The sequence below is a fragment of the Dermacentor albipictus genome, chromosome 1 (assembly GCF_038994185.2).
Source record: "Dermacentor albipictus isolate Rhodes 1998 colony chromosome 1, USDA_Dalb.pri_finalv2, whole genome shotgun sequence".
Taxonomy (NCBI): domain Eukaryota; kingdom Metazoa; phylum Arthropoda; class Arachnida; order Ixodida; family Ixodidae; genus Dermacentor; species Dermacentor albipictus.
Genome location: NC_091821.1, coordinates 62358725 through 62373758, shown reverse-complemented (window position 1 = coordinate 62373758; position 15034 = coordinate 62358725). Strand labels below are relative to the sequence as shown.

The 15034-nt window shown below is 43.3% G+C and overlaps 1 protein-coding gene across 4 annotated transcripts in view; it reads left to right on the top strand.

Moving 5' to 3' along the window:
- The first annotated feature begins 5356 nt into the window (after positions 1-5356).
- The window catches only part of Gapvd1 (GTPase activating protein and VPS9 domains 1), a 177021-nt gene continuing 167343 nt past the window's right edge, over positions 5357-15034 (top strand). For 2 of the 4 annotated variants that reach the window (XM_070521492.1, XM_070521516.1), the window contains exons 1-2: positions 5357-5491; positions 8955-9607. In XM_070521492.1, the coding sequence (XP_070377593.1) occupies positions 8969-9607 (639 nt within the window). In that variant the 5' untranslated portion in view covers positions 5357-5491; positions 8955-8968. Of the gene's footprint in view, positions 5492-6063; positions 6380-8954; positions 9608-15034 lie in introns of those variants that run through there. The other 2 variants (XM_070521511.1, XM_070521503.1) reach the window with 2 other exon arrangements.

Here is a 15034-nt window from a genome sequence, read left to right as displayed (position 1 = left end):
TCCACCAAGGACTGTAAGAATTTCTTTTATTCAATCCAATCTCAAATTGAGCCTTTTTTTGAGAACTTTCCAAAGCGGAACAGATAATCGTGGTTTTTTGTTCTGTAGGCGCATCAGACAGAGATGAAAGAACATTTCGTAGGCATTTTTTAAAAATGTTGTAATTTATGAAGGTTCGAACCTGGTCACCTATAAATGTTACCGGACGTGCAACGTCAAATACTATCGGAAGGTGATCACTGCTTGTCGAACAATCAATAGTCGACCAAGAAGTTACGGAGAGACTCGGGCCAGAGAATGTAAGATCTAGTGAAGAGTAAGATCGGCCTCTAACAAACGTAATAGATCCGGAGTTTACACACGTGAGGCGATTGTCCAACGACCAGTTCCACAATCGGGTGCCGCACAAATCTGTTCTTAAACCCCATGAGATATGGTGAGAATTGAAATCACCTGAGATTACAATGTCACGTCCACAAGAGTTAATGACACTATCCAGTGTGCTAGTGTCCTGTACGCCAGATGGAAAATATGCATTAACTAGGGTAAAAGGAGCACATCCCGGGAGAACCAATTTTATAGCTAGGATTTCACACTCTGGAGTAGAAACTTGATATGAAATTTTAGCCTTATGGCAAATTTTAGATGAGATAAGTGTAAGTAACCCGCCGCCTCTTGTAGGACGGTCTAATCGAAATGACCTGTAGAATTTCAGTTGAAAAGATTTCTCAGGTTTTAGCCACGTTTCTTGTAACATAATTAAATCAGGATTAAGTTGAGAAGTTAAACAAGTTAAATCTACTGATGCAGAATATAAAGAGCGGCAGTTCCACTGAAGCACTTTTAGTGATCCTATTTTTTGGAAAGTGCCGCAGTCGAAACTGCCTTCTGCAGAATGTTATCCTTCAGCACATCACTGGACTGACTTTTCTTCGCTTTTGAGTGAGGACCGGAGGAGGAGTCTTCACTAATAGACGACATGGTTCTTTTATATGCTCGAGCATTTTGTTCTACCTCTGTCATCTCCAAATCTGTATTAACCAGATTACAAGTTGTAGGACCCGCAGAAGAGGGATTTGAAAGTCCAATATCATTATTGCAAGGATTGGCGTCTGATCTTTCATGATTAGTTTGGTGCTCAGGATCAACTGTTTGCGTTGGTACAGGAGCTGGGCAGGTAGTTTGCATCAAATGAGATAAATGACTAGAAACGGCTTGTGAGATACATTCACCAAGGCTCATTGCCAACCTTTCCATAGCCTTTGTAACTGCCTTTTCCACAGCGGCCTCTATAGTTGCAGTAAGTGATCGGTCCGGGGTAAGATTTTGTCTACCTATTATCCCCGCATAGCCAGATGCCCTTTCTTTCACAATGTTTATGGCCTCCATCCTAGAGCAGCGTCGACGATCAATTATTTCAATCACCTGTAACTCTTGAGCCCTAACAGAACAGTTTAAATAATTGGCTGGATGATTTCCATCACAGAGGCAGCATCGCTCTTCTTGGGCATTACAATCACTTTGAGCGTGTTCTCCCCCACATGCGCAACAACGTTGTCTTGATTTACACCCTGCCATACTATGGCCGTATCGCCAGCAATTGCGGCATTGAATCGGACGCGACGCCAGGGGTTCAACTCTGAACACAAGGGGCCACACCTTTAGCTCTGACGGGCAGGAAGTTCCAGCAAAAGTCGCAATCACTGATTCTGTTGGGACCCGCTTATTGTCTACCACTCGAGTGCATCGGTAAACAGCAATTACTCCAGTCCCAGACAATCTCTCAAGTGTTTCAGCGGGAGAAAGATCAGCATCGACACCTCTGACTATTCCCTTAGTGCAGGCGAGGTGAGCAGGGATAAAGGCACTCACCGGTAATGACGCGAATGACGAGCACTTTAGCAAATCCGCGACACAGGACTGGTCTGGTGACCGACACACGATACCTCCTCGGCCGAACTGCCTCACTTCCGTGATGGTCTGGTATGAAGAGGTAGCAGCTTGCAGGGATTTCTGGATCGCCTGGGGGTTGGTTAGACGTATAAAGCCTCCATTTGAAGGAACCAGAGCCACCGGGATGTTGCTCACACCACTGCGGATGAACAAATCTAGAGGTAATTCATCCGTTGGAATAGAGGCCGCCCATGGGGACAAACCCCTGCCTGGGGAGTTTTTAGACATCAGCCTAGGAAGAAGGTGGCGTTAGAATTAGTGAGAGCTCAAGAAATAAGATTAGTAAAGCCTAATATCACCCAAAACCTGGCCAAGTGACAGAAGCCGCAGCGAACGAGCAGGACGCAGCTTCTTCTTCTGATGCTCTGAGCTCTTCTTCTCGATCCGAGCTGAAGACAGCTTCTTCCTACTACTAATCTAAGCTGAAGACAGCTTCTTCCTACTACTAATCATTGACGCTTCGACTTCTTTCTGGCTGCAGCTATGCGGTCCAGCAGGCATACTTCACTAAAAAAATTGGGCCGAGCAGCCTGTGTCAGTTCGCCAGATTCGTCATGTATATTCCTCAAGCAGCAAGCACCAGTAAATTTCTCAATTGAGTTTGATTTGATTTATTAATTTCCATTTACACACAAACATGTACAGAGGAGTGGTAAGTGGAGGTGGATGAGGGAAAAAAGCCGCACAGACGCGGCTTGAGGTAACCTCACCCCCTTAGGTACAATATGGCTGCATGGGGTAACACATCAAGCGCCATATAAATTACATTTATATAGTGGCCATAAAACATTGCAGTTATACAATATATGAAAGAAAAGTGAAATATTTCCACAATAACAATGCAAAACACACTAAGCAATGAAATAAATAAATGATATACACTTGGTAACATAGACAAAAAAAGAACATAACATACATTATTCATCATTAACAAACGCGCTCTAAAGAGGTGAGTTGAACGTGTAGCACGGAAAATGGAATATATATTGGTACATTCCTATTTGTACTCTGTAAATTACTGTAAGCCTTCATTAACTTTACTTCAAATTTCCGCCGCTTAAAAAAAATAAACACGTGAAGAACCACCTAATGTTGACAAGCAGTTAAAGAAGCAAGTGAGGCGTGTAGAATCTAAGCTCCAGTATTAGTTAAGTCCCCGTGCTACTGCCGAGCGTTTCTGTGAGGATGTGCAAAAATTCGATATTTTACCATGAACTACTCGTCGTGAGCAAACCTATTTTAGCGGAATAAAATCAACTTAACTGCTGTAGAAGTCATATATAGCCAGCTTTGTGACATACTTGTTGCACCGCGGCAGGTATGGTATCATAACTGGATTCCTATAGGCTATGCTTTTGCGATTGTCTATCCGCGTATGAAAAACCCGCAATGGGCTGGTCTGCGTCGCTTCGGCTGGCACTGTAGCGTTGCCTTCGAGAGCTGCATTGTTGTCTAAGAAATTAGCTCTTTGAATAAATGTTCGCAAAGGAAGACGTCGTAAAAATATATTTGAGACGACCACCATAAGTATAAAAGCAGAGAGAACGAGGGCGAACAAACGAAAACACCGCAGAAAGCGCCCGGACAACGCCCGAACTGTAGCAGACGACAGGCGCGAGTCCGTGCCCTGACGTCACGCGAGCGGCGCTCGCAGCGCCGCTCGCGTTCGTTCTCGGGGCTAATAATAGGCGTGCCGTGGTGCCGGACGTACGCAACGGAGCCCGGTGTTATTCACACGTAGCCACAGGACATTGTTGTGTCGGCAGCGGCAGGCAAGCGGGGGGCCCCGACCAGCGAATGCGCGGCTAGCGCCGGCGCAGTGAAGGAGACACGGAGCTAACTGCTCCCGATGAAAACCGGAACGAAGACTCAGCCGACCCGCGGCCGTTTATTACTAATAAAGGCTTCACACGTCAGATGACACCTCCAGATTGGCCCAAGCTCGTCACATGACAGAAGGGGGGGGGGTGCGCCATCTAGCTAAACAACTACAAAACATACATGTACGATGGCACCGAGATCTGACAGGGGGCGACACTATACTACAGACATGAAGCTGCATGAAGCTTGGCTCGCGAAACTTAGGACCGGCAAACAGCCATCGGCTACAACTCGGGTATGCAGCAAGCACAGCCGCGAGGAATATTTCTGCTATGGCGCCGGGACTGCGATGTTCGATGAGTAGCAGAAAACGTGCACTGAGGCGTTCGCCCGCGCTCGAGCGCTGCCCTGCTCATGTCACGACAGTTTGGTCTATGAGCTTGTTGATGCTAGACACTGGCAAGTTCACTGGAATGGAAAGGGAGGGGTAAGAAACACATTAAACAAAGGCATGGCATATGGTCATGCTTGTGTTATGAATTAACACACTGGATTACGAAAAAGAAGCAGCGCGAAATCGCCCGCTGAGTGCATACAGTGCAACGCAACTTTAGAAATAATATTGAAGTGTTCAAGAATTTAAAAGAAAAAATATTGAATCGTCGTGACGGCACATCGCAGTCGCCGTAGGCGTCGAAGTCCCTTAATTTGTTAAAACGAAATTGTTTTTGAACAGCTCTGATAACGTCCACGCAACAATGGTTGCTTGTGGACTGTCAAATGCTCATATTCAGCGGCCTAAAGCTCACAGCACGGTGCGAAAATGCTCTCAGTGAATGCAGGCGCGCAGTCGGTCGCCGCAAACCCGTGCGATCGCTGCATGCATTGAGGCTTCGTTCTGTTATGCGCCACATGATTATACAGACCGCCCACTATAAGAAAATATTTCACATAGTTTGCGCTCAGCGACTGCCGACCTTTCATACAAAAAGCCGGTTCGGGAGACTCCATCGCGGTGACCGCGCGCAGTGGCTTTCACTGTACGTATTCGGTAAGAGATAGCGTCTGTAAACGATTCTGTACTTTCAGTTTGCCCAAGATTATTATTTCGACAGTAATAAAGTTTCCTCGTTTTGAGAGTACTTACAGAAATGTACAGGAGGGCTACCGCGTGGTGTTTTTATTAAGCGCCATTAGCCAAACCTATGAGGCGGGCGCCGCGTTATCCCTCATACTTTAACGTTTCTTTAACGTGGACCCAATGCACGGTACATGGGCGCTTTGGCGTTTCGCCCCTATCAAAATGTGGCCGCGGCGGCTGGTATTAAATCCCAGCTCCTCAGGCTTAGCAGCTAAGCTACTACGCCACTAACGCGGTTTACACCTGTCTTGTCGAGTGACCGAATGACGTGGCGGCATTTTCTTTCTTTGTGTGTGCACCTCTTTCTAAATGTACAATAACATTGCAAATTAAAGTACATCGACAGACGATACGCGGCCCAGGTCCCGACCATAACCTTGTAACGCATTCGGAAAATGCGCCATTACTGACGTCATGCAAGCAAGGTGGTGGCGGCGCGAACGGCGCAAGCGCGAACCAATTGCAACAACAACAATGGTGGACGGTGGGTGTCGGAATTTATGAATTAGAATTGGGATTGCGTGTGTTATGTGTACACTGAATCAACGCTGGATTTGAGCAGTAATTGACTGAAAGGTAAGGCAACGGCTCTCTCAGGGGGCATCACCTGCTTGTGAGTGCAGTCGCGCGACTTGTTTAGGGTGCTACGTGTGATTCATCGAACGGTTCGCGGCATATGATGTCGGGCCTCTGCCTAGCTGTCGTACGAACTTGATTGCACAACGTTGACAAAATGATCGGATATTAATTTGTGACACCGTGCATGTGATTATGTAGTATTCTTGTCAGTATATGTTACTGATGTCGGGAGGACTATTATTTTTGCCTTACCAAAAAACCATCATTCTATTTTGAATGTGTTACGCCCGAATTGAATTCGTACTATTTCCGTGTTGGCCTGCATTCCCGTTGTCATGTTCGCGTCGTTTTTCACGTGATCAGCCAGTGACACACTGATTACTTTGCATACTCCGCCCACATTTCTAAATACCTCTGCGAAAAAAAAAAAAAAGCTTTTTGCTAAGGGAACTAAATGCGGCTTATGTTGACGTTTTCTTTTTCTTCCTTTTTTTGTGATGGTTGTATTACTGGATTACATCACGAAAGGAATTCGCGTCGTCAATCCTTTCGTATAAACAAGGACGTTTGAGGTTATTCCGGTAACCAGTGCCATTGTGGGTGTGTGTGAGAGGCACGTCGCAAGCGCGATCGATTTCGTTATGTTGAATGAAACCTCACCCCGTTACCGTGATGTAAAGTGACTGCGTTTGCCTCCATATGTTAGGCTCATGTTATGGACATTCTAATTGTGGGTTCGCTAGTTGAAGTGCTACCACGGCGAATAAAAGGTTTCTAGCTGCTCAGGTTTACTGGCGATGCTTGTGCCCGCCTTCACCTTCGTGTGGTGGCAAGTCCCTGTCGGAAGCTTGGCACAGTTTCATGGAGGTCTCTGCTTGCCTATACGTATGCAAATATTTTTAATTAAGTTGTCATGGTCGCTGAAGGTTAAAAAAGAACCGGCTACATTGCGTTTGTGAAAGTAATTTAGTGTGGAAGCAGAAAGGTAGTTTTGAATTATCTGGCAACATCTGACGCAACTTCTACAGCAGCCTTGTTATTTTAGTCATGTGTGCAAGAGAACAGAAACTTGTTTCATTACTGAATAGCTGAAGTGTTGCGAAAAATAGTTGAACTATTGGATGATTGTCAGTATGCTTGCCCGCTCATTTTCGTTTTTATTGGTAATATAATGGCCACAAATTAAAGAAACCTGCTCATTGCAGTCCTCAGTAGTGTTCTTCAAACACCCATGTACTCAGATTTAGGTGCACGTTAAAGAACCCCAGGTGGTCGAAATTACCAGAGTCCTCCACTACGGCGTGCCTCATAATCAAAAAGTGGTTTTGGCTTGTAAAACCCCATAATTTAATTTTTTGAGATTATGTTATTTATACCTTTCCCAGTCTTCTTCCTTTTTTGTTCAAAATTTTTTCCCCCAGTTTTTGTATTACACAAGCATATTATCACCGAGGCCTCCAGCTGTTCATAATACTTTCAGAAATAAATGAATTAATCAATCAAACAGATCACTGACAAAATATGAGTGATTTGTTGTCGCAAAGAGGTCACTTTTCTGAAACCTTTCATCAGAACAATTGTTAACACGGAGGGCAGTTGTTTAAAATGTATAGTGGATTCAATGCTAACATTTTAATTTGCCCCTGTTTGCAATGCCAGCATAGTTTTAGCAAATAAACATGACAACAGTTGTGTGAAAACATTATATAGGAATTACATTAGCATCATACATCCTGATTTTTTATTCTGAGTTAAGTTCTTGTTCTGCTTGCCATGGTGGTCTGCTGCTGAGTACAAGATCAAGGATTATATTCCTTCCCACATTGATTTCACTCCAATGAAGCAGAATCCAAGAACCTACTGCACTGAAATTTTCATATGCAATAAAGGAAAACCAGGGTAGTCAAAATGAATGCAAATACATCCACTAGGTATGGCTTTGAAAGATTAACCTTCTTTAATTATTATTATTACTTCTTGTCACTTCCAGCACAGTGCAACATTAGATACATTGTGGCTATGCATCCTGTTTACTAAAACCTGTCTACATAATGCTTAGTTATCACTGGCATGATCAGGCTCATTATTTAGGGCATTCATGCGACAATTGATAAAGTGGACCCCATTTATTGTCATCTTGGTGTTTATTTCTCGTTGAATTTAACTCGAACTAAGCACGTTGAATATGTTACAGCGAAAGCCTGTAAAATGCTAAATATTGTTAAACGCAACTTCCAGTTAGCTCCTCCCAAAATTAAAGAACTACTTTACTTTTCAAACGTAAGACCCATATTAGAGTATGCCTGTATGGACTTGGACCCGCAACTCAGAACTCTCTATAATATGCTCGAGCATGTGCGAAACTGTGCAGCCCGTTTTGTCTGTAGTAATTATGACTTCTAGTATTACTGCACTTAAGGATAGCTTGGGATGGGAGTTATTAAGCACACACAGACAAAACATGATATTAGAAATGCTTTTTAACATTTCTTTCAATACGGTTAAAATAGATAAAGAAACTTACCGTTTACCTCCTCATTTCTTATCTCACAGAAGTCACCACTCTTTAAAAGTAAGAGAAATCCTTTGTAGAACACACATCTTCGAGTACTCGTTTTTCCCACACACAATATCCCGGTGGAATCAGCTACCGCAGGAAATTGCTTATTGTTGCACTGAAGTATCGTTCAGAGCATTGTTGAATTTATAGAGGCGTGAACCTTCCTCTTGTGCTATTTTTCTTTGATCAGTTATGTATTTTATCTGAGCATATGTAACCCTGTGTATTCCCCCCCCCCCCCCTTGATAAGTGCCTTTGGGTGCTACAGGTACTTGAAATAAATAAATAAATAAATAATTGCTTAAGTTCCTTGAGCTTGTCACCAGGGACATAGCACAAGGTTGTGGCATCAAATCCGGGCCTGCAGTATCTGCATTTCGATGGGGGTGAAATGCAAAAAACGCCCATGTCCCGTGCATTTGGGGCACATTAAACATCCCCTGGTGGTCAAAATTAATCCGGATTCCCCTACTACAGCATGCTTCATAATTAAATCATGGTTTTGGAATGTAAAACCCCAGTATTCAATTCAATTTAACCAGGGGCATAGCCAGGGAGAATGGCACATAGACAAGGTGTTGCCCCCCCCCCCCCCCCCCCTGCAAACACACAATGTGCTCATTGTGTTACAAGCTGCCTCCATAAATATTTTTTTTTATTTAATTACAGCCACTATACATTTTATTGCTAGATATGACAGACTGTGGGAAAGTATGCAAGGTTTCTTTGTTTTCAATTCTGGTGAGTTTGGAGAAGTTGTTCTATATGTATTATATATAATATGATACAACGATGCAGTAAGAGGTTAGTAGTGAAGCAGTTCACCACTCTTTGCAGCATTTTACGGTCTATTTGTAGAGACTCCTGGTTTCATAATGTGCCATAATTCTGGTGTTTCAGCTTAAAGTGTGGCCATGGGACTGAAGAGGGGCAGCGCAGGCAATTCTGGCCTGCGTGCAGAGCTCCTCCAGTTGGCTTCCCGGCTCCGCCGTGAGCATCTGTTTGTGGACTCAGAAAAGCGAGAGCTGCAGCGGTTGAATGAGCGTGTGCAACGCTCTGTTGAACGCCTCCAGCATCTGTCTTGGATCTGGCGGCAGCAGCGCAATGCGTTAGATGCCCTTGTCCTTGGTCGTGACGGCAGCCCTGCCTCGTGTTGCCAGCGCCTCAATGCCCTTGAGGCTGCATGCTTCGTGGATTCGTATCGCGTCCTGGGCATTCATGACGCCGCCTATGCAACACTGCTTCGCAGCCTTCGTCAGGATCCCTGCCTGGTGGCTGTGTGCCTTGTGCGTGGCCCTACAAGTCAACTCCAGGCGGCTGTAGACATTTTAGTGTCATGTGTCTATGGCTGTGGGACCCTCTCTGAAGATCAGACACTCATGCTACAACTGTTGCGTGAGCTGATGGTACTGCAGCTGGAAGGTTGCGACAATGTGCGGCGCCTTCTGCAACATGGCTCATGCGCCTTCAGTCGTGTCTACAAAGCCTTCACTGAGGGCCTTTCTGGTGCACAGCTGTTCCTGACTTCAGCCCTGCGCACAGCACTGATACAGGTAAAACCATAGAGGCAACATCACTTTGCTGTGGAGGGGTAGTTTTTAATACTGTTTTTAATAAGCAACTGCAGTATGTTCCATTTTCTTGTTACTCTCTGGGCAGTAAGACAAAGGGAGAGAGATCCTAAGGCTTCCTTCACACAGCTGTCATCCATCCCGTCCCCTCCCCATTATGGAGGGAAAAAAATGCTGGTTACACAATGTAGTAGTGCTTTAATGGCCGCTGGCCAGCACACATGTTGCTATAGTGTGAACTATACTTTCGGTTGGCTGAAACTAAAGTTTGGCGTGTTTGAGAGCAAACAATGCAAGTAATCTTTTTAATAACTGAAGAATGTATATAATACAGTATAAATAAATGACTGGGAAAATGCATCACAGTAAAAATTTGCTTTGTTCAAGTCAAGAAATATAAGCATTTCTCTTAGTGTGATTGCTGGCAACCAATGAGCACGAGGGCTCTGAAAAGCATGAAGGCAATGCGGGTGCCCTCAGCAGCAGTCGGTAGCACATGGGAGTCTCCTGATAAGTTGGTTTCTGAAAAGGTGGGATTCCATCATTGGTACAGTTACACAAATATTTATGAGTTACTTATGCTGCCGGTAACCTGTTTTCATGGAAAAAACCAGCTCGGAAAACCCTCTCCCCTGACAGAAGCTGGCGCTGTGACATTGATGGGACAGAGCAATGGCTGTGAATGCAGCCTAAATGTGATGTGGTGATAGAAATTCCGCAACAAATATTTTTTTAAACGTGAGCATATATGCCCCCGCCTTAAAGATTTGCAATGGGGGTGTATGAAGCTCGGTGATAAACATATGCACAGCGTATGGTGGACGACCTAGATAAGAATTGGTGAGCGGTACTGTGGAGGACGTCATCGGCACAGCTTGGGTCGTGCCAACTCGTACAAGTAGCACAGTGCGGAGCAGATGGCTTCATTGCCTCACATAACTCTGTGCTTGGAGAGGCACATAATTCAATTTTGTATCAGCGCTTGGCAAGAACAGTTAATGCTTCATCATTGTAAAGTAGTATGGAGTGAGCAGGTCCTTCTTATCTTGCAAAGAATAAGATAAATAATAAAATTATAATGAGATAAGCAGTGATGACAAAAACAAAAGAAAGTATGCTCATGTGAAATACGGGTTCACTCCGTGGAATAAGGGTCATATTTTTCTGTAGGTATTTCAAGAGTTCAAAATCAATTTCCAATGCTGTAGCTACCCAGTTGGCCTTATCCATTCTGGGAAAGCTGTGGCTATACGCTTTCTCCACTACATGTTATGCAGCAGCATTAAAGCGCATATTCTACTTATATGTGCTTGCCTTATGTTCATTGTACATTCATAACTACAAACAGCAGCCTCAATAAGACATGCTGTTTCTTGATGTGCTGAGAGGCAATCTGCCACAGGCTAAACATTGAAACTTGTACCGGGGTTGATTATATATATATATTTGCATTACAGAGACCCTGAAACGATTTGGCTGGTTCTGTACTTATGTACTGATTTGGTAGGGTTGGTCCTTGTGATAACCAAGGGACAAATTTAAGTGCTCTGGGTAAACCATGTAATTTATTATTAGGTTTTAAACACCTGCTTTGCTACAGGTCACAGTGGAACTGCTCCCCATGTTTTCAACTACCTTTGCCTATTCTTTGTAGAATGGGTTGGTGATATAATTTGGGCAAGCATTCCTATTGTCTTCCCATGTGATGTGATTAGAATACATAAAGCATACTGGTGCACTATGAACTCCATTTTAATAGTATGTATGCATGTGTAGCAATTTGGGTACCTGTAAAAGAGCAGAAAAGCAACAAATGCAGACAATTTTTCAAACCAAAGCACACTGCTGGCTGAGAACACAGATTGTCTGCTGCAGCTGTTGTCTGTACATGTGCATTTGCATGCACATGTGAGGGAAGGCGTAGAATAAAGAGTTTCGTTCAAGAAGTGGTGCTCTGTGGTAGAGGTGAAAGGCCACATGGAGGAAAGCAAGAGGTGAGAAAGAATGCGACAAAACTTAGTACTGCACTTTCGACAGCCATCAGTGAGTCATGGAGGGGTTATTTCACATCAACTTAGGTGCAGCAATGGGAAACACCAGCTCTCATCTTTCTATACTGCAATTGTGTGCAGGGAGTATACTGCAGTGATTGCACGTTATAGAAGATGTGCATTCTGCATGTAAATCTAATTTTGAGGCTGTCGTCACCACGGTAACGAGAAAAACTGTATTGGAAAGAAACGCAGGAACACACTCATTTCAAATCACCCAGAAGTAGGCAACATTTGCATTACCGCACAATATCACGCCCAAGGAGCTGGGTCATTGTATAGCCGCATGTAATACAAGTAGGGAGGAAATGCCAAGACTTGAAATTAGGGAAATGTTTAACCACTTGTAGCCCTTTTTATATACAGTAAAACTCCTTTATAACAACGTGCTTGGGACCTCCGAAATTTTTCATAATATAGGTTATTTGATTATATAGATTGCCCACCGTTCCACTTGCTAAAGAGCAAGCTAAGCACATTCACCCAAATAAAATTTTTATTTAGCATGAATCTATGAAATACTCATTGAAATAAGTCGCTAATTTTCTTCTGCACGCTTAGTTCAACAAAATGTGTGTCTGCAGCCGACACTGGCGATGAGGTTCGTGGCATGCTCATCGGCAAAATCTGGAAGTGACACAAGGTTTAGCTGCACAGCATGAACTGCTGCTATTGTCTGCCTTGTCGAAATTCTTGGTTAGTGTCAAGACTCATCGCTACTGCTGCCTTTGTCAACCTTTGCCTTCATCCCGTCCTAGATGACCTCGATGGTGATGTCACTTGTCAGGTCCGCACAGATCATCATGAGGTGGGGAGGTGCTACTGTTGATACTTCAGTGTTCAGACCCTCCTGCATGGTGGCGCTTCCTACGTGCACTACTGCTCTGTGGCGGCTACGGAAAAAAGTGGCGGTTCCGCTGCAAGTGTTTGCTCTAAAGCAAGAAATCAACCCTCTGGGGCATCAGTATTTCTTCGTTGTACAGGCAGATTCTTTGTAGGGGTCGTCATGGTGGAGGCGTTCACAATACACGTGGTAGATAGGAATTCAGCTGGGACATACATAATCCTTCTTATGCAGGTAATTTCACTGTATAGAGGCATTCAACTGTAGTGCACTTACATAAAATTCTTGCGAGAAAGCATTTGGTGAGAGGTACTATATGTCTAGGCGGTACTCTTAGGTATGACAAAATCGTTTCGAAGACACTTTAAGAATGGAATGCTGCAATATATCCTTGCAGGAAAATAAGTGATGACACTATACGAATGGCCAAAATGTTATAGCAAAATTAGAGGCAATTAACCTTGTCTTTTTAATCGTTACCAATGGCATTAAAACTGACATATTTTACCCTTTTCTTTTATTTACTACTTAAGTCTAAAAAGAACTGAATATTAACATGTGTCAAAAGTGCGCAATGTGTCAAATTATGCATGGAAATGTTTAAACTGAAAACCATACACTAAAAAATTACTAAAATGTTCAAGAAGCTGGGTACATTTTTGTTCTGCATTGTCCATACAAAAACAGATTTATTTTATATCAGTAGAAAAATTACTAAGCTGACCAGTGCACTTAAAAATTTGGAGGAGGTGGAAAAAATTTATTTTCGCAAAATGTTAGAATTCTCTGAATTACTGGGTTCTTTCTTCTTTTTGGCGACCTCCAAAGCCCAGTTGATGGTCCGCAGCTGGACTGCGGGATCCAAGCTGGACACCGCCACCTCCCAGTCCGAAGTGTTATTTAGCTGGAGTTCTGCCCTAGGCTTTAGCCCGGGACAGTCCCTCAATATATGTCAGGTCCGCCTTATGGGCATTGCAATTTTTGCATTTCGGTGAGAACCCCGGATATACTGTATTAGTGAATACTTGTAAGGGTTGGCAAATGAGCCACTCTGCAACTGTCTCCAGGTAAGCTGCTGCAGTTTATCCAGATTTATGTGAAGTGGGGGTATTTTGTTTGCCTTCATGGTAGGTCATAGTAATTTCGTGTAACGTCACCATGCGATCCCTCACTGAACCCAGGTTGAGGCCTCCCACCGCGTGGCTGATGAAACCTCAGGCAAAACTGTGGGCAGCCTCATTTCCTGGGTGTGAGGAATGTTTTGGGAAAATTGGAGGAACAGAAAACAAACAAGTTTAGCAAGAAATAAAAAAATCAAAGCAAAAACATTCTTTAGCAAACAGCGCGAATAACGAGACACAGAAAAGAGACACACGACACAGGCGCTGTGTCGTGTGCCTCTTTTCTATGTCCTGTTATTCGCACTGTTTGCTAAAGAATGTGTTCGTACCAACAAGCCCGGCTAGCAGCTATTCTGAAGTTCAAAACAAAAATATTTTCTTTCGCATCCTTGCTGCTACAATGTGCACATCCAATTTGCAGGATGGGAGACAATGAATTTCTAAAGGTGTGAGTTACCACCCAGAAAGCTTGGTGGTTGTTTATGCCCTCTGTAGGCGAAAACACATTGAGCATACCATTAGCATTAAGCTCTTATGCATCTCATACATGTGAACACAGGTACTGTGCAATCAGGCAAGCATTCATCTGGCACCATTACAAATATGACTTGATTGTAGGTTTCCGTGAAATGCATATTGATGGGAACAAAGTGCCATAAGTGTGAAACTTTTGATTAGAAATGGCACAACTGCTTATCAATAAATAAATAAATAAATAAATAAATAAATAAATAAATAAATAAATAAATAAATACTCATTATGTTTCAAGAAGATGAAATATATACAGATGGTGGTGCTCCCAAGCTCTCTATTCAATGATTGTCTTGCCGCTGGGCCTAAAATGTCAAACTTTGGCTGAAAAACTATTTTCGCCTGGAAAATGCATTGCAGCTGGGACCATCGTCCAGCATGTCCCGCACCAAATTAGCTGGTCCCAGCTAGAGGTCAGCAAGTCCCGGTGATGGTGTCAACTGGCTTTAGTTCACTATCAGCTTGAACCACATCTAACTGATCCAACTGAAATGAGCTTTGTATCCAACTGATGCCAGTAAAAAAATTCTTACTTAGGTATTCCAATAATGTATAATTCATACTGTCATATATTTAGCCTGGCCACTGTGATTTCATACACCTATATACAGCCATGGAACAGTGCTGTGGTAACCTTTACAGGAGTTCTATGAAAAATGAATTTTGTTCTCAAAAAAAAAAAAGAAAGCTCTTAAATGTGTTGAAAAGATGGAGTGGGACAAGGCTGCAAAATATGCATATAAAAAAGGGATTGTGATGTTACCTGTGTTGCCCTCTTTTGGCAATGCGAAATGTTATATACCAGAGGGATACTTGCTTAGAATAAGTTTATTTAGACAAGTACCTGAAGCATGCTCAATT